At 52.3% G+C, this 20861-nt stretch overlaps 1 protein-coding gene and 1 non-coding gene across 2 annotated transcripts; one reads left to right on the top strand and one right to left on the bottom strand.

The window, feature by feature from the left end:
• Window positions 1-1560: 1560 nt before the first annotated feature.
• SNAI1 (snail family transcriptional repressor 1) lies at window positions 1561-7568 on the bottom strand. The gene is made up of 3 exons (XM_040248186.1): window positions 7396-7568; window positions 6173-6700; window positions 1561-2614 (listed from the first exon to the last, which is right to left on the bottom strand). The coding sequence occupies exons 1-3, from the start codon at window positions 7475-7477 to the stop codon at window positions 2430-2432; spliced, it is 795 nt and encodes a 264-aa protein (XP_040104120.1). The 5' UTR covers window positions 7478-7568; the 3' UTR covers window positions 1561-2429.
• A 3949-nt stretch (window positions 7569-11517) lies between these two features.
• TRNAS-GCU lies at window positions 11518-11599 on the top strand. Its single transcript has one exon. It is a non-coding gene; the product is annotated as a tRNA-Ser (tRNA).
• Window positions 11600-20861: the final 9262 nt, after the last annotated feature.

Below are 20861 nucleotides of genomic sequence, written 5' to 3' on the forward strand. Positions count from 1 at the left end.
CATTCCAGCCTCAGAGCCTCTGCACTTGCTGCTGGCTCCCGAGGCTGGATCTCTCGCCTCCTCCTTATCAGAGGGCGCCCCACCCCATCGCTCCAAAGCACACGCTCTCTTTAATTCCATCTTGGCCCATCACTGTAGGAAAGCAGCTTGTTTATTTAGTCACTTGTTTGTTTTCTGTCTCCCCCACTAAAACATGAGTTCCCTGAGCCCAAGGACTGTCTATCTGTTCAGGGCTGTAACCCTGTTCAGGGCTGTAACCCCGGGGCCTCGAACACACGGGTCTCACCCAAACTGACTGCATGGATGTCCTTTTCTCTCGGGGGAGGAAGGCACTATCATCACCCTATTTCAGAGGCAGAAACTAGAGTGTCCAGGGGTCTGAGATGGGGAGAGCTTTGCTCCAGGGCCTGCGAGCCAAGGGGGTGTGAGCCTGGTTCTTGACTCCTGGGATAAGGGGAGTCTGGTACACCCTGGTTGAATGCCGGCTGAGGGTTCCCATGAGGCCCACCCCTCGGGGAGTGTGTGAGAACGATTCATCCCCCACGTGTCAGCACCTACTATGGGTAGGTGGATGCCCCCCAGGGACCTGGGACACAGTAATGCCCACCCCTCACCCACCCCCAACTCCCTGACTTCCCTTCAGGGAGGCCAGCTACAATTTGGCGATTGTTAGAGAACTTTTTTTTTTCTTTTGGGAGGAAAGCTGCAAGTCATTAAGGGCTGCTCCCGGCCTGCGGGTCACCATTTCCTGTTTAGAAGAAAGAATCATCTCTCCTTTGGAACACGAAGCTCCCCCACCCCCGGCCTGGCTCTGGGGCTCCGGGGCGCCCGCCCCGCTCAGCTCCCCGCAGGAAACTGGCACCTTCAGCACCTTTTGTGCTCAAAAAGGACACTCATTTTCTCCCAGCCCCAGGAGGGCCCCAGAGGTGAGGTCACCATGCGAGCCAGTGGGGAGTGAATTATCTCAGTCCCGGAACGCAGTGCTGACCGCCTTCCCGTCCTGTCCTCGAGCAGGAAGTAGAATGACCCCTACCCTTTGGCCCGGCTTCTCACCCTCCCGGCTCCAGCCAGCCAATTTCCTCGCATCAAAGGCCATTTGGTACCCAGCAGTCAGACGGAGGTGTGGGCCTGCCAGGGAGGCCGGAGCAGGGCCCGGAGCCCTTGGAAACAGGAAGGACATCCTCTGTCCCTCCTGGCTCACTGCATTCCACTCTCATCTGCAGCAGCAGCCGCGCCCTCTCCAGAAGACCTGCCGGGCTGGGGAAGGCCCCACAACAGGCCTGCTTGATAAGACCTGGGAGCCAGCTTCCTTCCCCGTGAGCCTGGTCGGCTGGAGAACAGGAGGGCCACAGAGAGAATAAGGAACCTGCGTGCATAGCTCTACCGCCCACCGGCCCGCAGGTGTTTCCCGACCTCCGCATCGGACAGGACGTCCACTGTCCGAGGAAAACCCACCTGCACAAACAAGGTCCCCCGGCAAACCCAGAGGGCCAAAGCCAAGACTGCGGGCCATTGGGAGCACTCGAGCTCCCTGCATCTCTGCCCCGTCCTTCCTCCCTGAAGGCCATTGAAAATACCCCTGCGGTGATAAAACCAGGTAGACTTTTTATATATAAATTAACCACTTTATTGAATATCAATAAACCGTACATATAACTATACAAAATGTTTCCTTAGTACAAAATGTCACTTGCGATATAAATACCAGTGTACCTTTAAAAAATTGTAAACATCTTCCTCCCAGGCCCACCTGTTGGGCCCCGAAAATAGTTCTGGGAGACACAGTGGTGGGATCGGAGTGCCCCACTCGGGCCCCCAACAAGGGAAGGCAATTATTCACAGTCCCTTTGGAGACATCGTTAAATTGCCCGTGAAACAGGTGCCACCATGACACACAGGAGGCTGAAATAGCTGCCCAGGCCCGGGGGCATCCTGGGGTCCAGATGCAGTCCTGGCATCAGGGGGCACTGCCACGGGGCACCTGGGGGTGGCCGCTTGCATAGTGAGGCGCATCTCCTGGAGGGGCGGCCTGGGGGTCCCCGGGGGGCAGGCCGGGGGCCCCCTGAGTGGGGCAGGAACTTCTCAGTCTGCCGGCTCTTGTCCCCGAGTTCCAAGCAGCTGCACCCGAACAGCTCTGGAGTCACAGAGCCGCGCAGAAAGGCCAGCCCCATGGATGCTGGGAGCAGCGGCTGCCAGGAGGGGTCCCTGCGGCAAGCCACCCCCCCACCCCCGAAAGGAAGCGCCCCCGCCCCCCCGAGCCTGGCAGGGCATCCAAAAGACCAGGAAATGGTCCCCAGGGTCCACCTGGACGTTGGAGCTCAGGAGGGGATGCTGTGGCAGTGACCAGGAGGCAGGGTACTCCCTTCTGGAGCCGGGGGAGGCCCCCCGGGCTGCAGGGAGGGCCCAGAGAGGCGGAGGAGCCTTGAGAGTCAGCGCGGCCCCCCCGAGCAGCCCGACTCTTGGTGCTTGTGGAGCAGGGACATTCGGGAGAAGGTTCTGGAGCATGTCTTGCACTGGTATTTCTTGACATCCGAGTGGGTCTGGAGGTGGGCCCGAAGGTTGGAGCGGTCGGCAAAGGCGCGGCTGCAGTGGGGGCAGGAGAAGGGCTTCTCGCCTGGGGAGAGATGACAGGAGGGGTTGGTGGAGGTGCAGTCACTCAGGAGAACAGCTGACGTCTGCTGACATCCCCAGCCACCCCCAGCCTCTGCCACCCGGCTCACCCCAACCTTGAAGGGCTCCTGTGACCCAGAGAAACCAGAGGCCTGGCTTCTCTGAGCCTCCGTTTGCTCATCTGTAAAATGGAGCCGTTCAGCCCCCACGCACAGGGGTTGGTAATTGAGAGAAGGCTGAATCAAATACTTTTCCTGCCCTGCCGGCAGAAGTGCTTAACAATGTTTGCCAAACACTTTGTGCCAGGGATGGTGGAAGCACTTCCCGCTATCTCATTGAACCCCACCTTTGTCCTGAGTTTAGGGATGGAGAAACTGAGGCACAGGGAATATGCAGGGTCTCAGCCAAGCAGCCTGACTCCAGCACCCTTGGTTTTAACCACTACAGAGACTGCCTCTTAGTTAAGGAGGCTGAAATGGGTGTTTCTTATTATCACCCCTGTATTGCTTTCCTGCAGGGACAAAGCTTAGCTTAAGAGTCAGCCTAAAAGCCCTCCCTCCCCTCCTCCCCAGGTCACTCCTTTTCACTGCTTCCCCATTACTGGGATCACACTCAAGAAAGTGTCTGTCTGTCCCCCCGATCAGAAAGTCCCACAAAGGCAGGAACCTCCCCACCCCGAATCCATTCCAAGCTTCCAACCCAAGGCCTAGAACCTCCAAGAGGCTACAGAAATCTTTTCACCTTGTGACTTTTGCACTCAGGGTTGGATACACAGTAGGAGCTTTAAGTGCTTGGACAACACATCTTTTTTTAATAATAAAAAAGAAAAGGTCTCAGAAGAGCCTGACTGCTCAGTCACCACCAGACAACACCATTCACCAGCTTTTCATAATTCGTGCTCCAATCAAGAGACTGTAACTCACATTCCAGAAACCTTCCAGCAAATGCTGCTTCGCTTTTCCTTGGGGCTGCGTTTCCCAAATAAAGCCAGAAGAGTAACTCATTAAATAAATACTAATCAAGCCTCTAACTCCACCCAGGCACTGTTCTATAATACTGAATATTCGTTTCCCAGAAAAGACATTCTCTTCTCCTCCCATTCCCCTGTGTCCCTAGGCCAAGGCCGCCTAGTGAAATCCTGGTGCTGGAAATAAATGAATGCCAGCAGCCCTCCTGGGTGCCTGGGGGCACTGCGCAGTGCTGGGTGGGTGGGGTCCAGAAGCCAGGTGCCTGCAGCCCACAGGGGAGCCTCGGTCACCGGCTCAGTCTCCTGGGGCGGGGACACCAGGAACCGAGCCACCAGCAGGACGAGGCCGGGGCCAGAAGACTGGGGAAGGGACGCCTGTGTGACCTGCTCTGCCATGACTGGAGTGCCTCTGCATAGCAGGCCCGAAGGCTCTGATTACTGCGTCCTACAAGTTCTTCCTCATTCACACCATGCTCTGAAAACTCAGGCCCTGGGCTCTGCAGACCTGTAAAAGCGGATGCGGTGCCTGGGTTCCCCGCTTCCCCTCGCCCCCATCAGGTGAGGCGCAGGAGCCCTGACTCCGGCCTGTAAAGCTGGGACTTGGGCAAGTGGCGGCCCTCTCTGCGCCTCCGTTTGCTCACCGCTGAGATGGGGTGAGGACACTGCTGCGACACAGGTGACGAGAGACATCCGGAGCGCATGCCTTCCCGCCTACGGCGCTCCGCAAATGTTATCTTTATGTTACGTGTGATTAGACACAAACCTGGACAAAGGGGCCGGCGGGATGGGATGGGTGGAGGTCTGTGTGCAGAAGCAGGAGGCCCGGCAGGCCTCCACCCCACACAGACCCACTCCCCCACCCTGGCCCGGCACTCTGGTGCTCCACGTCTCCTGGAGTGTGAAATGGGCACCAGGCCGGCGGGGACAAAGGCCGCCGAGGGGGGCAGTGTACATGCGATACTCCCTGGATTAAAGGGGCCTGACACGCTGCAGGCCAGCAGCTGCGGCCCAGAACAGGTGCTGGGCACCGCTGCCCCACGCACCTGCTCCAGCCCCCAGCCCCCGCCTCCCGGGCGCACCATTAAGATGCACAATGGGAGGCGAGGAGGATGGCGCTGGTGCATTTCAACAGGCTTTGTGTGTCTGGGCCGTGCCTTTACATGAAAATAATGTCCAAACGGGAGGGGAGAGAAGCTGGGGGGCTGAAGGGAGCATCGCAGGGCTTCCGCTGCCCCCAAATAGAGACCCCGTCGCTGGGCAGCCACACAGGCCAGGCAGTTGGACCTTTACATGTTAAAATCAGGGCTTTTGTGTACCAAGGAAGAAACTGCAGACACGGGCTGCAAGCTCTGGAGGCTGCCTGCCTCCACCCTTGGCCGCCCCCCCCCCCCGCCCCCGCTCCCAGGAGGAATGACATCAATAATGCCTGCAAAATGCCAGGCTTCACACACCACCTCACTGACCCTCACAGCTCAGAGGTCAGCCCCTGGGCCAGGAAATGCCAGAACTGAGTCTCCAACCTGGCCAGGCTGACCCCCAAAACCAACAGTCATGACCCTTGAACCCTCTCTCTGAAGAGCAGCCCCAAGCAGAGAGGCCTCCCCCATTCGCCCTCTGAAAAGGTGGCGTGGTTACCTTTTCTGCACTTTCAGAAAGCTAAAGGCTAGGATGGGTTCCATCTCACAAGTTTCTACACATTTAGCATTACAGTTTTTGAAATGCCAAGACCTAATTGTGTTTTCTGCCGGCAAAGGAGTTCCTGGGCCTGCATGATGGGATTAAGTTTATCTGTTCAGCAGTGAGTGGGGGTGGGGAAAGCAGGTCTGAGAACCATCATGATACTATAACAAGTCATTATCAAGTGACGAAGCAGCCACTGAATCTAGACTGCACCCTCTACAATACTACCGTAACCCACTCTGTATGATTAAGTTATAATCAGAGAGGCTCAGAGAGTTAAATCCCATACTCAAAGACACACAGCTTGAGAGCAGAACAAATACCAATGACGATTTTTGTGCCTGCTGGTCGTGTCTCAAGCATTTTCCCAGGTTCTTTCTGTCCCAGGTGTCTCATTTAACCGGCACAAAAACCTCATAAGGTGTTTTTATGCTTATTTCACAGATGAGGATACAGAGGCTAAGGGAGGTGAAACACCAGCCCAAAGTCTGGGGAGGATCCCAAAGCAGGATCCAGAGCGGAGGCAGGTGGGCAGGCTGACAACATCCTGTCTGGCTAGGGTGGGAGTGGGGGTGGGCTAGGGGAGGGTGGAGCAGGGTGGGCCCCTTCACACCTGGCCCCAACAGCAAGGTGTTGTTTATACCTTTCCCATATCCAGCTCCAACCCATTTGGCTGAGAGGAACCGAGCCTGCTGAGGGATATGTAAAAGTTATCTACTCAGCCCGGGTGCTTAGCTGATGAATGGCATGTTTCTGCCAAACTTCAGAGCCAGGCCTCCCCGAACTCTCGAGCTAGGTGTCAGGAGACGGCGGGGGCCTCGGTTCCCACAATCTGAAAGTAACAGCAAAGCCCATCTTACAAGCGCTGGCAGGGAAGGCAGAGAGAATGGGGGCTGGGGATGGGGTGGGACTCACCGGTGTGGGTCCGGACATGGCCCTGCAGCAGCCAGGGCCTGGAGAAGGCCTTCCCGCAGGTGCTACAGACGCAGGGCAGCGTGTGGCTCCGGATGTGCATCTTGAGGGCACCCAGGCTGATGTACTCCTTGTTGCAGTATTTGCAGTTGAAGGCCTTGCGAGACTGGGGGTCCTTGGCCACGGAGAGCCTGGTCAGCTGCTTGGGCAATTGGCCCAAGCCTGGGAAGGCAGCATAGCCCTCAGCCTCCAAGGAGGAGGCTGAAGTGGACGAGAAGGACGAAGGGGCCGGCGAGGGTGGGCTGGGGGGCTGGGAGCCTTTCCCGCTGTCCTCGTCGGACAGGGAGGTCAGCTCGCCAGCCTTGGGGATCTCCTGGGGCAGGAGAGAAGCCCAGCTGATGGGCTGGGCTTGGGGCGCCAACAGAGAGTCCCAGATGAGCGTCGGCAAGGAGGCAGTGGGATTGAGGACCTCGGGCGGTGGGATGGCTGCCAGCAGGTGGGCCTGGTCGTAGGGCTGCTGGAAAGTGAGCTCTGAGCAGGGGACAGAGAAGAGGGCAAGGTCAGGCGTGAGCTCAGTCAGCCAGCAGACATCAGCCTGATGTGGGCCAGGAGCTGAACGGGGCTAGCACTCAGGGCTTATCAGATGAATACGATTCACTACTAGGACCGGCAGTCTGAGCCCCTCTTCACCCAGGTCACCTGGTTCTCCCTCTTCCGGGAAGAATCCCCCTTCCCTAGCTCCAACTCAAGGGGGTCATTTCCACGTCTCCATCCTCCTGAGGTACCCAAGTACCCGGCTTGAGGCCAGACCCCAGCATCCTGGCCCCTCATCTCCTCAGCTGCCAAGGCACCACACCCCTGTCCCAGGCCCCCTTCCATACACATTTCTTCTCCAACACCATCCCCCAAATCCCCTGGACTCTTTCGAAGCCCTCGGCCTGGCGTCTGTCCAGATAGAAGCCTCCTCTTCTCACTTTTGGGACGGGCGCCCCTCTTCTCTGCGGCTGGTAAGTTTCCGTTTCCTCAGCCCAAGACCACCGCCCTCCAAAAACCCTCTCCACATCTCCCGGATCCACCTGACCCGAGCTTATTCGTACTCAGGCTGTATTCTTTGACTCGACTCTCGCCCCTCGACTTCGTCCCCAAGCCCCCTGCTCCTCCAAGTGCTCTCCCCATGCAGCCTTCGCTTGCCTCCCCCAAACTCCCCAGGGGTCCGGTCCCCTCACCTGGAGAAGAGTCGTGCAGCTCACTGTAATTGGGTCTCCGGCGGGAGCCCGCAGACTTCCTGACGAGGAAAGAGCGCGGCATGGTGGCCGAAGCAGCGGGTGCGGGGCGGGGTGGGGGGGGGGGGTCTCGCCGGGTCGCGCCGGGATCGCAAAGCTCTCCACCCACAACGCCGTGCAGCTGCGCTGTGAGTGGAGACGGGCCGCCGATTCCCTTAAGTACGCCAGCCGCGGGTGGGCGTGGCCCGTCCCGGTCACGCCCCTTTGTCACCTCCGCACCAATCGAGACGCGCCTTCGCCAGCGGCCCCGCCCAGAGCAGGTGCGCAGGGGGCTGGCGGGGCTCGCGCCGCGTGGCGCTGGGAGCCGGGCGGGGCCGCGCGGACGCCGGGCCTCGGGCGCGTGCATGGGCGCCGGGCGGCGGGCTGCCGGGGGCGGGGCGCTGGGAACCCCTCGACGAGGCTGGACCCCTCTTCGGGACTCGGGCGCCCGGGCCGGCTCGGCGCGGCAGGCTCTCCCGCCCTCTGGCGCCCTCTGGCGCCACGCGCCGTGGCTCTGGGCACCTGACTTTCGGAGACCGCCACCTCCTCGAGTGTCGGAACGGGGCGGGGGGTGCCTTCGCCCGTAGGGTGCCCCGCAGAGAGCGTGGGATTGACCAGGGGCATCACACAGTTCGGGGGCGGAGAGAAGCAATGGATCCCTCCACGTGGCTGCTGACAGTGTGCAATGCCACGGCGTTTTTTTTGCAAAGCAAACGGGCATCAGCTAGAAAAACGCACATACTGACTGTGTGCCCACTAACGAACCAGGCACCCCTCCCGGCGCTGGGGGGATACAACCCTGAACAAAACACTCGGGGTCTCTGCTGAAGGGTCGCTCGCCCAGTCAAGTGGGGGAGACAGGCGAAGTCAACAGGCAATTCCAATGCAGAGGGAAGTGTATTTCGATTGGCGGGGGGGGGGACCACAGGGCACTGTGACAGTCAAGAGGCGGGTCACTTGACCAAGGGTCGGGGCAACTTCCCAGAGGAAGTGAAGAAAATGCCGAGGGGAAAGGCCTGAGGTTAGAGGCAGTAACCATCTCAGAGCCATTGAGAGCCTCTCTCAGGATGGGGGTGGGGTGGGCAGGGCGGCAGAGTCAGGGCCTGGAAGAGTCTGGACTTTGCTCCAGGGGCCCTGGAGAGCCGAAGAGGGACCTGTTTGGAGTTTGGTTGAGAAAGATTACTCTGGGCAGGTGGGAGAAAGAAGTGGGGAAGGGCGGAGCTCAGGTAGTTGCCTCACTCGTCTGGGGTCATTGAAACTGTGTCTAAAGGACCTGAGGCTAGGCTCCACCAGGGGTTCACTGACTGATTCAGCTGTGGGCTGGGCCCAGGGGAGGGACAGACTTCACCCCCAGCTCTCCTCTGAGCCCACTGACTGTGAGGGCCACGCCTGTCCTGGACTGGGGATGGGGCACAGGCCTAAATCCGAAGGTCTCTCCAACTTGTTTCCACCTGTGGAAACTTGTTAAGTCCCTCCACTCACCACCCTGCATGAGAGCAGGGACAATTGTCTGGATCCTTAGATACTGTGAACAAAACAATCAACCTTTCCCTGTTCTAGCTGGGAAGAGGGGGAGGCGGGGGGAGACAGGCCACACACATTCACTACGAAGAATACAGCCTCCTGTATGTCTGTTTACTTCCCATCGTGATTTTCCACCTACATCCAGAGGGAGGAGTAACGCCGTGTCCCTCTGCTTCAAACCTCCTGTGTCCCTATCTCACGCAGAGCAGAAGCCGAATTCTTCACCACCGCAGAGCAGAAGCCGAATTCTTCACCACCGCCCTCCACCTGCTGACCTGACCTCTGCTGCACTTCTCTTGAGCCGCTCTGCCCCTCCCCCTGCACAACGATCCACCGCCTTCTTTCTGTTCCTCCACATCCCAGCCCTTGGCACCTGCCGTTCATCTTCCCTGACCCCCTGAAATCTCTCTTCCGCAGGATCTTTACCAGAGTCTCTTTCTGTCTTTGTTTCAGCAGGAACTTCGCAACTGTTCAGCCTCATTAGTAATGAGAGAAATGCAAATTAAAACCACAATGAGATACTATTTCACACCCATCAGAAAGATAAAAAGTTAAAATTTGGTCATAGCAAGTGTTGAGGATGTGAGGGCAGGAGGACTCTGGTTCCATGAGGGGAGAGTGTCCTGGGTATGAGCCACTTTGGAAAAGTTTAGCATCAGCGAAGAACAGGTCACTCTCCTAGCATTCTACTCCCAGGCCTGCAGCCTCCCAGAGGTTCTTAGCCCTGGAGGCAGATCCCCTCAGGGAACACCAAAGCCTGGGCCCCACCCTTGCAGCCCTTCTGATTCAATTACTCTGGGTGGGACCCTTTGGTAGTAGCATTTTTGAAAACTCCTCAGGTGATTCTAGTGAGCAGCCAAGGTTGAGAACTGCTGCCCAGCTCTAAACCCAGAAGAAATGAGAATATTTCTTGCACCCTCGTTCATAATAGGAAACAAACAAACAAACTGGAAACAACCCAAATGTTTATCAACAGAAAGGATTAATAAACTGTAATTAATAAATTACAATCCTATAATGGGATACTATACAGTGAGAAAAACAAACTAAAACTCCATGCAACAACTGGGATAAATCAAAAACATGGTGTTAAGCAAAAAGAACCAACTCAAATACAGTTAGTTGGAGTTACACAGGTTCAAAAGCAGGTAAATGAAACCATTTATTGTCTAGGAATGTATATGGAGGTGGTAAAACTATAAAGAAAAGCAAGGAAATATTTACTGCAAAATTCTGGAGGGTGGTTAGTTGGGGGCGGAGGTGCTTCTAGAGAGGTTTTGATAATGTTTTGGGATTTTTTTTTTTTGAGGGGGTTAAAACATTTTTTTAATTGGAGTTGCTTTACCATGTAACAGCAAAGTAATCAGCCAGAAACATACAGATATCCCTCTTCCTTGGACTTCCTTCCCACTGAGGTCACCGCAGAGCATTGAATAGAGTTCCTTGGTTCTCATTATTGGTTATCTATTTTATACATAGATATTTTATACATATGGATGTCAACACCAATCTCCAAATCCATCCCAGATAATGTTCTATTTTAAGCACAGAAAGATGTTATTATTAGTCTTGAAACTGTACAATGGCCAATTTAGACACTCTGCTTGCTAAGAATGATGCATTTAACACTTATTTTAAGTCACCTGAAGGGAAGCGTCTCTGAAGATCCTAGCCAAAGTAGGATTCTGCCTTACAACATATCTTTTTTATTCCATTGCCTGCATGCTCAGTCATGTCGGATTCTCCGCGACCCCATGGAGTAGTCCGCCAGGCTCCTCTGTCCATGGGATTTCCCAGGTAGAGTGGGTTGCCGTTTCCTCCTCCAGGGGATCTTCCCCACCCAGGGATGGAGCCTGTGTCTCCTGCACTGGCAGGCGGATTCTTGACCACAGAGTCACCGGCGAAGCCCTTTTATTCCATTTACCCCATTCAAATTTCTTCAAAGCACTTAGTAGGGGCTCAAACAAGTGTTTGGTGAATGATTACTGGCTGGACCTTCTCCTAGTCACCCTGTGCAAGTCACTCAGCCTCTCTGAGCCTCAGTTTCCTCATCTGTACAAGGTCAGCGTCCTGGTTCCCTGCGATGCCGGGTGGGTAGTGGCCGGAGGCGGCTGGCCCTCGAATGCCGTTGCCTGGGCATCCTGCTCTCCCTTTCGCTGCGGGCGGACACCCGCGCCCTCGAGGAGGTGTAAAGTGCCGGTGGCGGGGCCCTTCTCCATCCGGCAGTCCCTTCCCTTCCTATTGAACTGTCTATCCTGCCGGTTCGCTCACACACCCCTCCCTCCCAGAGACGGCGACGTGGGAGGGAGCTTTGGGCGAGGCGAGGCCCAGGAGCCGCAGGTCAGCTCCCGGGGGTGCTGACTTTAGATGCTGCGGCGTCAGGTCCTCCCGGAAATGGACCTGCTCTGCCCCTCGCCCCACCCCGCGCCCTGAGCCCGGGGCCGCGGCCCTGCGGCGCCCTCTGCTGGCTGTCATATGGGGCTGGACGCGCACGCCGTGGATGGGGATAAAAACTGGTCCAGCTGCCTTGAAGAGCAGTTTGGGAACACCTTCTACAACCAGGACGAGGTGGCCGAGTGGTTAAGGCGATGGACTGCTAATCCATTGTGCTCTGCACGCGTGGGTTCGAATCCCATCCTCGTCGGCTTGTGGCTTCCATGCCCTGCCTTTAGCTGGGGCTTCCCAAGTGGTGCTTGTGGTTTTTAAGAGAAAAAAAAAAAAAAACACCTCTTCTGCTAATGCAGGAGACACGGATTCCATCAGAAAGATCCCCTGGCAACCCACTCTAGTATTCTTGCCCGGAGAATCCATTTCCCTCAGCAAAGGCAATTATTTTTACCAGCGTCTTGTATGACCTTCCAGAGATAGTCTGTATAGAGACAAGGAGATATATATATTTGTGGATGTTAATATGTACACCCCTTTTTATATAACACCAATGGGAGCCTATACTTTAGCCTGCTTGCTTTTACCTCTCAAGTAACTATACTGCCTGTCTTGAAAGTTGTTCCATATCTTTACATGTAGCTCCGGTAACCCCTTGCAGGGCTGCAGACTCTTTCATTGTATGGATTATACCATAATCACACAATTTATCTTACAAGGGGACTTGTGATAGGCATTTAGATTAGAGTATGGTTTTTTGCTACTACAAACAAGGGGGAAATTTCAGTGAATGTCTTGTACACACATCTTTGACCTGAAGTGCAAAGATATTTTATAAAAAATATTGAGGGAATTCCTTGGCAGTGGTTAGGACTCTGCTCTCATTGCCCTGAGGGTCTGGGTTCAATTCCTGGTCAGGAAACTGAGATCCTGCAAGTCATTTGACATGGCAAAAAAAGTTGTTGATACATTTGTCCAAATGTCCTCTAACAAGGTTAAACTAAATTATACTTCCACCAGCAGGGAGTTGGGGGCCCTTTTCAAAACCTGGTGGAGGCAGGGTGTTGTCAGCTTTTTTTTTTCAACCTTTCCCCATCTGATAAGGGAAAGTGCGATCTCCTAGTTACAATCTGCATTTACGTGATTGGGGTGGAGCAGTTTTCACAGCCTGTTTCCTTTTCCTTTTCTCAGTGTCCTGAACTGCATCTCTGTCGTTTGGTCACTGATTTGATGAACTTCTTAATCAATAAAAACTCTTTGTATATTAGGCTAGCTGACCCTGTTGATTAGATCATTAACCACTGAGTGGATCAATCAGAGAGTTCATCTCTGCCGGGAAGAAGACATTACCCACGAAAAGTTCAATGAATGAATCAAGGCTCAACCTCCACCCTTACCCTTGATTTCAAGAAACAAAACCTCTTGAGTGTCTCCCACCTGCCTGGACACAGTGATTCAGCCCTGGGCCTGACTCAGAAGTTCCTCTGAGAATCAAAAGTCACCATCTCAGAATACGAAAGGGTTTCAAGGGAAGTTTCTGGGTCCAAGTCTGTTGGGCGTGGCCCAGAGCTGGGGACTCCAAGATGGATGAGCATTTTTTGTTCCCATTTGCTGAGCGCCTGCTGTGTGCCAAGTTCTGTGCTTCACCCATGTAGGTGTCCCATTAGCATCCCCAAGTGGTATTTGACACTCTTGGGGAACAGTTAATACATTACAATGCAGACAGATTAGCCATCTGTCAGAAAGGAGAAAACTCTAGATGTAATGGAGTGGAATCATATCAAGACATGAAGTGATAAAAAGCCAGGTGCAGAACAGCATGTACAATGTGATGGCATTTGCATAAAAGAGGGAGAAATATGTGAGTATTTCTTTTTTTTTTTTTTTTTTTTTGTGAGTATTTCTTAGAAACACAGAAACAGCCATTGGCAGGAGGACTGGAAACTGGTCTCCGGGATTATCTCTGAGGAGGGGATCTGAGTGGCAACCAGGCAGGAGCGGGAGAAGATGGTCTGTTACATGCCCTTTCCTGTGTCTTAAAAAATGTTTAAATCACTTGCAAGTATTAACCTCATTAATTTTTAATAGGGTAGCAAAAGTTATCCATCACAGATGATCTGTTAAATACATCAGTCCAATCAATGGAATACTTTGCAGCTGGCAAAATCTCAAATCCTGTCTAAGAGTATATAGAGCCTCCCAGGCTCCCATCTCTCTCATAGAAAAAGCCAAAATGCTCACGATGCCACGAGGCTCTGTGGAACTGGGTCCCTCGTGGCCCCTCTGAGCTCACTTCCGGGACAAGGCTGCAGCCACAGCGGACCACGCCAGCCTCAGCCACTCGGCACGCGATGCTCCCTTTCTATGGAGTATCTGCCCCGGAGACGGCCACCCGGCTCACCTCACCTCAGGGACGTCTCCTCTGGCACCGTGCCACCCCCTCTACCCTCCGTCAGTCTCACACTCCTTACCCACCCACCCCCCCCAGTACTCCACACATATCCGACACCGTGTGTATTTTATTTATTTTGCTGATTGTCCTTCAGATCAGAGGTTGGCAAACAATAGCCCCCAGGCCAGATTCAACCTGTGGTTTATTTTTCTATGTCCCTTGTGCCAGAAATAGCTTTAAAAAAAGAAAAGAAAAGAAACCACTGGACACCCAGGGAGGTCCACGAACAGCTTTTACAGACAAACATTTTATCAATTTGAAGACAGGAAGCTCTACCCAGGCAGGAAGTATCTGGTTCACTGCTGTGACCTAAGCCTGGTTTACAGTAGGTGCTCGATAAATATTAGCTGAATGAATGAATGAACCGATATAACCTTTTAAGTGAAAACAAAACATTCAGGTGATCAGAATATCTCATAGGCTGCCTGTTGTGCAGAAGTTAATAAATAATATCTACATGTAGGCCCAGACTGTACAATTAGACCCAAGAATCCGGTTACTTCTGAGGAGGAAAGCAGACAGGGGTAGGAAGGAGACTTCTTTTTCTCCAAACTGTTTTGGTTTTTTAAAAATTATTTTATCATTCTTGTTATTTTATTTATCTTTATTTTTTTTGGCCATGCCATGAGACATGTGGACTCTTAGTTTCCTGATCAGGGATTGAACCTGCGACCCCCTGTGTTGGAAGCATGGAGTCTTAACCACTGGACCAATCCCTCCAAACCATTTCTGAACAGTATGAATGTTTTATTTCAGACAAGATCAGGCAGATTCAGGGTGGTATGGCTGTAGATTCAATGTCTATTTCAGATGCATGTCACCATTTCAAATAAAATACTTTTTCATGAAAAAAATCCAACCACAAAACCCAGGCAAAATTTAACTGTCTGCCACTGAGACCTGGTTTCTTCATCTAGTGAATGAGGATAGTAAGTAGGGTGACCAGCCGGCCCCGCGTGCCCAGGACTGCGGAAGTTCTGGGATGTTCCTGGGCAACCAGAAAGAGATGATTTCCATGGTTAGAAGGCAGTCGTCCAAAGCCTTGAGGGTGGCAGGCGGATGTGTGGGGACTGGATGGGGCCCTGAAGGTAGACATCTCTACACCTGCTGGGCCAGCATCGTACCTGGAGGTCCACTGATGCTCCAGACCCGACACGGGTCCCTGGGATCTCGCGAAGGTGCAGTGCGCTTCTTTCCCGGCTAATCTCCGTGCATTTGCCACGGGGGTGGCCACGCATTATCTCACAGAGTATCTGGAGCACTAATTTGCCTTGGCAGCCTCGCCTCTCGGACGGCTGATAGCGCCGTTATCTCCACTTCTGGGCAGAAGGCTGAACCTGTTTCCAGGAAAAGCCCCAGGGCCTCCTCTTTCCCCACCTGCGCCCACCTAGAGACCTTTGTGCATCTCTGGACAAAGATGTGTGGGAGATACTGCCAAGGAGGGGAAAGTGAGAACAACCATGTCCTTGGGTCAAAGGTTGTCATAAGATGCTACCTCGCCTGGGGCTCATCTCCCCGTCTCCCCACTGCTCACCTGCTCCAGCCTCTGTGGCCTTCCTGCTCCCTCTTCACGCAGGTTCTGTCCCACAGCAGGCCTTGGCCTTTGCTGTTCCCTCTGCCCAGAATGCCCTTTGTCGGCTCTTCCTAGAGCCGTTCCCAGCTCATCCGTCACCTCAGAAATGCTTCTGTCATCGCCCTTTGCCACTGCTGCCACACTGGCCCATCTGGACGCCCCAGCAAGCCCTGAGTGCTAGGCGAGGTTGTTGTTGTTCAGGTCACTAAGTCATGTCTGATTCTTTGCGACCCCACAGACTGTAGCCCGCCAGGCTCCTCTGTCCTCCACTATCTCCTGGAGTTTGCTCGAATTCATGTCCACTGAGTCTGGGAGGCTATCTCACCATCTCATCCTCTTCTGTAAAACAGTCAAGATTATCAACCCCATTTTACAGATAAAGAAACCAAGGCTCAGAGAGGTGACATGCCAACATGCTCAAGTTACAGTGAGCAAGCAATGGAATGTCCCTGGCTTAGTGGGTTAGGATTTTATAATAAACCAGCCAGACACAAACAAGCTCCTGCGCCCATGGAGCCCACAGGTGAGGGAGGAATCTGCCAGTCTGAGGGACCCGGCTGAGTCAGAGGAGTGAGACCCCGAGGGACCCCACGCTGAGGTCACAGGGATGGGCAGGTAAGAGAGGGAAGTGAGGAGACATTCCCAGCAGCAGCAACTGCTGACCGCCGTGGCTAAGGAGCCCGGGGGCGGCTGAGTGCTCCAGGATGCAACAGCCCCAGGCCCCTTGGGCCCATTCCCCCAGGTGGCTCCAGCCACCGTGGGCCAGAGCAGGCACACTCCGGCCTCAGCAGCTTTGCATGTGCTATTCCCATTCTGTAAATAACTTCCCCACAGGTAGCCCTGGCAGTTCTTGAGATTGCCAGTCTTTTTTTAAAATTAGAAATGTCCAAATGAGAGTTTAGAAAACTATGGTCTGGGGACTTCCCCAGTGGTCCAGTAGCTGAGATGCTCCGCTCTCAATGCCCAGGTTCCACCCCTGGTCAGGGAACCAGATCCCTCATGCTGCAACTAAGTTTGTGTGCTGCCGTGAAGACTGACAATCCTGCGTGTTGCAACTAAGACCCAGGGCAAATAAATACTTAAAAAACAAACTGTTGTCTGTTTTTAATGTTTGTATTTAATATGTTAACACTTTAAAGACATGTACACACATCTCTGCAGAGCACAAAGCTAGGGTCCTGCCTAGCCCTACCACCTGTGATTGTATAATCCTGAATAGATCCCTTCTTTAGAACTACACCCACTACGTAGACCAGGAGCTAAAACCTGAACAAGCCGTCTCAGAAGCCCTCCTCGAAGGCATGTGTACAGAGACACACACACCCTCTGTTTCGACTTCACGTTGCTGTTCTCATTGATTCTAGAGATAGGGTTGCCAAACAAAATACAGATATCCACTGAAACCAGAATTTAGGGGGTCTAGGATGGTTATGCACACACTGCTATAATCAAAATGGATAAATTACAAGGACCTACTGTATACCAGACGGAACTCTGCTGAATGTTAAATGGCAGGCTGGATGGGAGGAGGGTCTGGGGGAGAATGGATACATGGACATGTATGGCTGAGTCCCTTCGATGTTCATCTGCAACTATCACAACATTGGTAATCAGCTTTACCCCAATCAAAATAAAAAGTTCTAAGTGTGAAAAAAAAAAAAATCTCACATAACCACAATAAACTTTTAGTATCAGACTGCACAGGACAGACTTCTTTATCTGAAATTCAAAATTAACTGGCCCTCTAGTATTTTAGGGCTTCCCCGATAGCTCAGTGTAATATGCACCTGCAACGGAGAAGGTGCAGAAGAGCTGGGTTCGATCCCCGGGTCGGGAAGATCCCCTGGAGAAGGGAATGACTACCCACTCCGGTATTCTTGCCTGGGAAATCTCATGGACAGAGGAGCCTTGTGGGCTAGGGTCCACGGGGTTGCAAAGAGTCAGACACAGCTGAGCATGAGCATACACAAGCACAAAGGGCTCACATTTTTATTTGCTAAATCTGGCAGCCCTGCTTAGGGGCTGGCGCTGCAACACTCAGAGTACAATCCCTAACCAGTCCCCCACTGGTGATGGGCAGTGAGGTTACTTCTCATCTTCTGCTTACGGGGAATGATAGTCCCAGGAAAATCCTTGCACAAAGGGCATTGACCTCGTCTACAATTGTATCTCTAGGGTGTGTTTCTCAAAGTCGCTTAGTCACTCTGCCTGGATTCCTGTGGCCAGGATGTCAGGGCGTCCATGCCTTAGACCCGCTCTATCTCCCCCGACAGCAGCCACCTCTCTCTCAGGGTATCCCTCGACCTTGCGCTTTCTCTCCATCTCTTTCACTCTCTCTCTGGGTGTCTCTGACTCTATTGTTCTGTCTCACCTCGTGTAGGTTTCTCTCTGTCTCTCTGGACTCTGTCTCAGTCTCTCCTAGTCTTTCTCTGTATTTCTGCCTCTCTCAACTTCTCATTTGACACAGCACCTCTCTCTATAAAAAACTTAGATGTTTTGAATTTTTTATAAGGGAATTAAAACCATTACTTTAAAATTAATGTTTTAATTGAAGGATTACTTGACAATATTGTGATGATTTTTGCCATACATCAACATGAATTGGTCACCGGTACACACGTGTCCTCCCATCCTGAAACCACCCCCGACTTCCCTCCTCACCCTATCCCTCAGGGTTGTCCCAGAGCACTGGCTTTGGTGTCCTGCTTCATGCCAAGCTTTGAATTAAAAAGAAATTAATTTGGCTGCATCGGGTCTTAGTTGCAGCTCAAGGAATCTTTGTTGCACACAAGATCTTTTCGTTGTGGCCCCTGAACTCTCTCGTTTTGGTGTGAGGGTTTAGCTGCTCCACGGCATGTGGGATCTGAGTTCCCTGATGAGGGATCCAACCCATGTCCCCCTGCATCAACAGGTAGATTCTTAACCACTGGACAGCCGGGGAAATCCTGTATATAAAGTACTTAGATGGGTGGGCAAAGATATATTTGGAAGGATGTTTGCTGTAGCACGGCCCATAACATGGTTGTGAAAATTAATAAAGGGTTATTGTTGTTCAGTTGCTAAATCTGAATGATTAGTCTCTTTGCAGCTTCAAGGACTGCAGCACACCAGGCTTCTCTGTCCTGCGCTGTCTCCTGGGGTTTGCTCAAGTTTATGTCCATTGAGTCAGTGATGCCGTCTAACCATCTCCTCCTCTGCTGCCCTCTTCTCCTTTTGCCTTCAATCTTTCCCAGCATTGAGGTTTTCCCCAATGAGTTGGCTCTTCACGTAAGTTGGCCAAACCTCACTAAAATGGAGTTGGGAGGCCAGAAAGGGGAGCTCTCACGAATAGACCACTAGAAGTCAACACAGACCCTGACAGATGTCCCTCGCATCTGCGGTAGGAAGGGACACTATTTTACTACTGCCAACAGGAATAAGAAAGATTTCCTCCTTACTCGTCAACAGCTTGGCCACTGAGAGACTGTCACCATGCAGCCAATGAGAAGGCACTGTCCTTCAAACTCTGTTTCCTCCAAGGGCCTTTATGTTTATAACGGCCTCTCCCAACTTCCCCTTCTCCTCTGTAAAAGTTTCCTCTCCTTTATTTTACTGGACTTGCATTGAGTTTGCCACCTCTGCATGTCTCGAATTGAAATTCTTTGCTGTTCCTGAATAAACTCATTTTATTAGTTAAAATCAACAACCACCGATTGTGTTACTGTTTTAGGTTAACAGAGTCAAACTGGAAACCTAAATACTCATTGATAAATAAAAGTAAGGTCCATCCTCACCAGGAGGGTCAGGCAATCATTAAAAATACCACCACAATGACAGGAAAGATGTTGAGAGATAAATCATGGAGTGAAAAATGCAGGTTATAATATAGACAAGAAGGAAAGCATTCACCTGTTTTAAGTTTCAACCAAAAATATGACCCAAGGACATGCATTTCATTACTAAATGATCACTGATTGTGGGGTGGGATGAGGAGTGGTTTCCACTTTTTTCTGTTTTTCTGCTTTACCTGTCTTCTGCTATTTTCTAAACAATAAGCATTAGAGTTGTTTAAGGGGACCCTGGTGACTCAGCGGTTAAGAATCCGCCTGCAACGCAGGAGATGCTGGAGACGCAGGTTCAATCCCTGGGTCAGGAAGACCCCCTGGAGGAGGGCATGGCAACCCTCTCCAGTATTCCTGCCTGGAGAATCCCGTGGACAGAGGAGCCTGGCGGGCTACCGTCCCTCAGGTCACAAACTGTCAGACACAATTGAAGCAACTGAGCATGCATTATAGTTTTTAACATCGTACATATTTGCTCTTTATCATTTTATTTATTTATACACAGGGGCACACTATTTTTTCCTGAGCCATCTGAGAGTAACTTGGAGACATCATGTCCTTTACTTATATCATTTTGGGGTGGCTGCTCCTCATGGCATGCAGGATCCTAGTTCCCTGACCAGGGACTGAACCTGTGTCCCATGCAGTGGAAGCAAGGAGTCTTGACCCCTGGACCACCAGGGAAGTCCCATCACGTCCTTTAAACTCTTCCACGTCTATCTCCTAAGAACAAGGACATTCTCTTATGTGACTGTGGTGTAACTCAAAATTAGGAAATCTCACACTGATAAAACACTGTTCCTTGTTCCACAATCCTTATTCAATTGTTAGCAATTGGTCCATGAACACCCTTTAGAGCAACTCCTGTAACGTCAAGGATCCAAGCCGGGATCATGCAGCTTTGCAGTTGGTTGTAGCCTCTCTGGTCTTCTTCGACCTTGACATTTTGGAAGAGGTGGAGCTGTTTCGTAGCCTGCCTCCCAGTTTGGATGAGTTGCCTGATGTTTCCTTACAACGGTCTGTGTGTGTGTGCTCAGTGTGTCTGACTCTGTGACTCCAAGGATCGTAATCTGCCCGGCTCCTCTGTCCATGGGATTCTCCAGGCAAGAACACTGGAGTGGGTTGCCATTTCCTTCTCCAGGGGATCTTCCTGATCCAGGGATCAAACCTGGGTCTCCTGCATTGGCAGGCAGATTCTTTACCACTAGCGCCACTTGGAAAGCTATTCCTTACAATTAGACTCTAGTTAAATGTTTTTCTGTCGGGACTCTCAGAAGTGCTGCCTTCTCCAGTGTGTCCCATCAAGTCACCCGTGACTCGTCCCATTATCAGTGATATTCTGATCCCTTGGTAAAGGAGTCTGCTAGGTTTCTCCACTGCAAAGTTACTAATTTTCAGTATTTACCTTTACTAATTTTGCTGTGCTGTCTTAGTTGTGGCACGTAAGATCTTTAGTTGTGGTATTCAAACTCTTAGTTGTGGCGTGTGGGATCTGGTTCCCTGATCAGGGGTCAAACCTGCGCCCCCTGCGTTGGGAGCATGGAGTCTTAACCACTGGAGCACCAGGAAAGTCCCAAAGTTAGTGATTTTTCCTTTGTAAATAATTTGAGGGGTGATCATTTGAGACCAAACAGTCTAGATGATTTTTATAAGCAGAAAAGGTATCATTAAAGTC

The sequence above is a fragment of the Oryx dammah genome, unplaced genomic scaffold (genome assembly GCF_014754425.2).
Source record: "Oryx dammah isolate SB20612 unplaced genomic scaffold, SCBI_Odam_1.1 HiC_scaffold_10, whole genome shotgun sequence".
In the NCBI taxonomy this organism is placed as follows: domain Eukaryota; kingdom Metazoa; phylum Chordata; class Mammalia; order Artiodactyla; family Bovidae; genus Oryx; species Oryx dammah.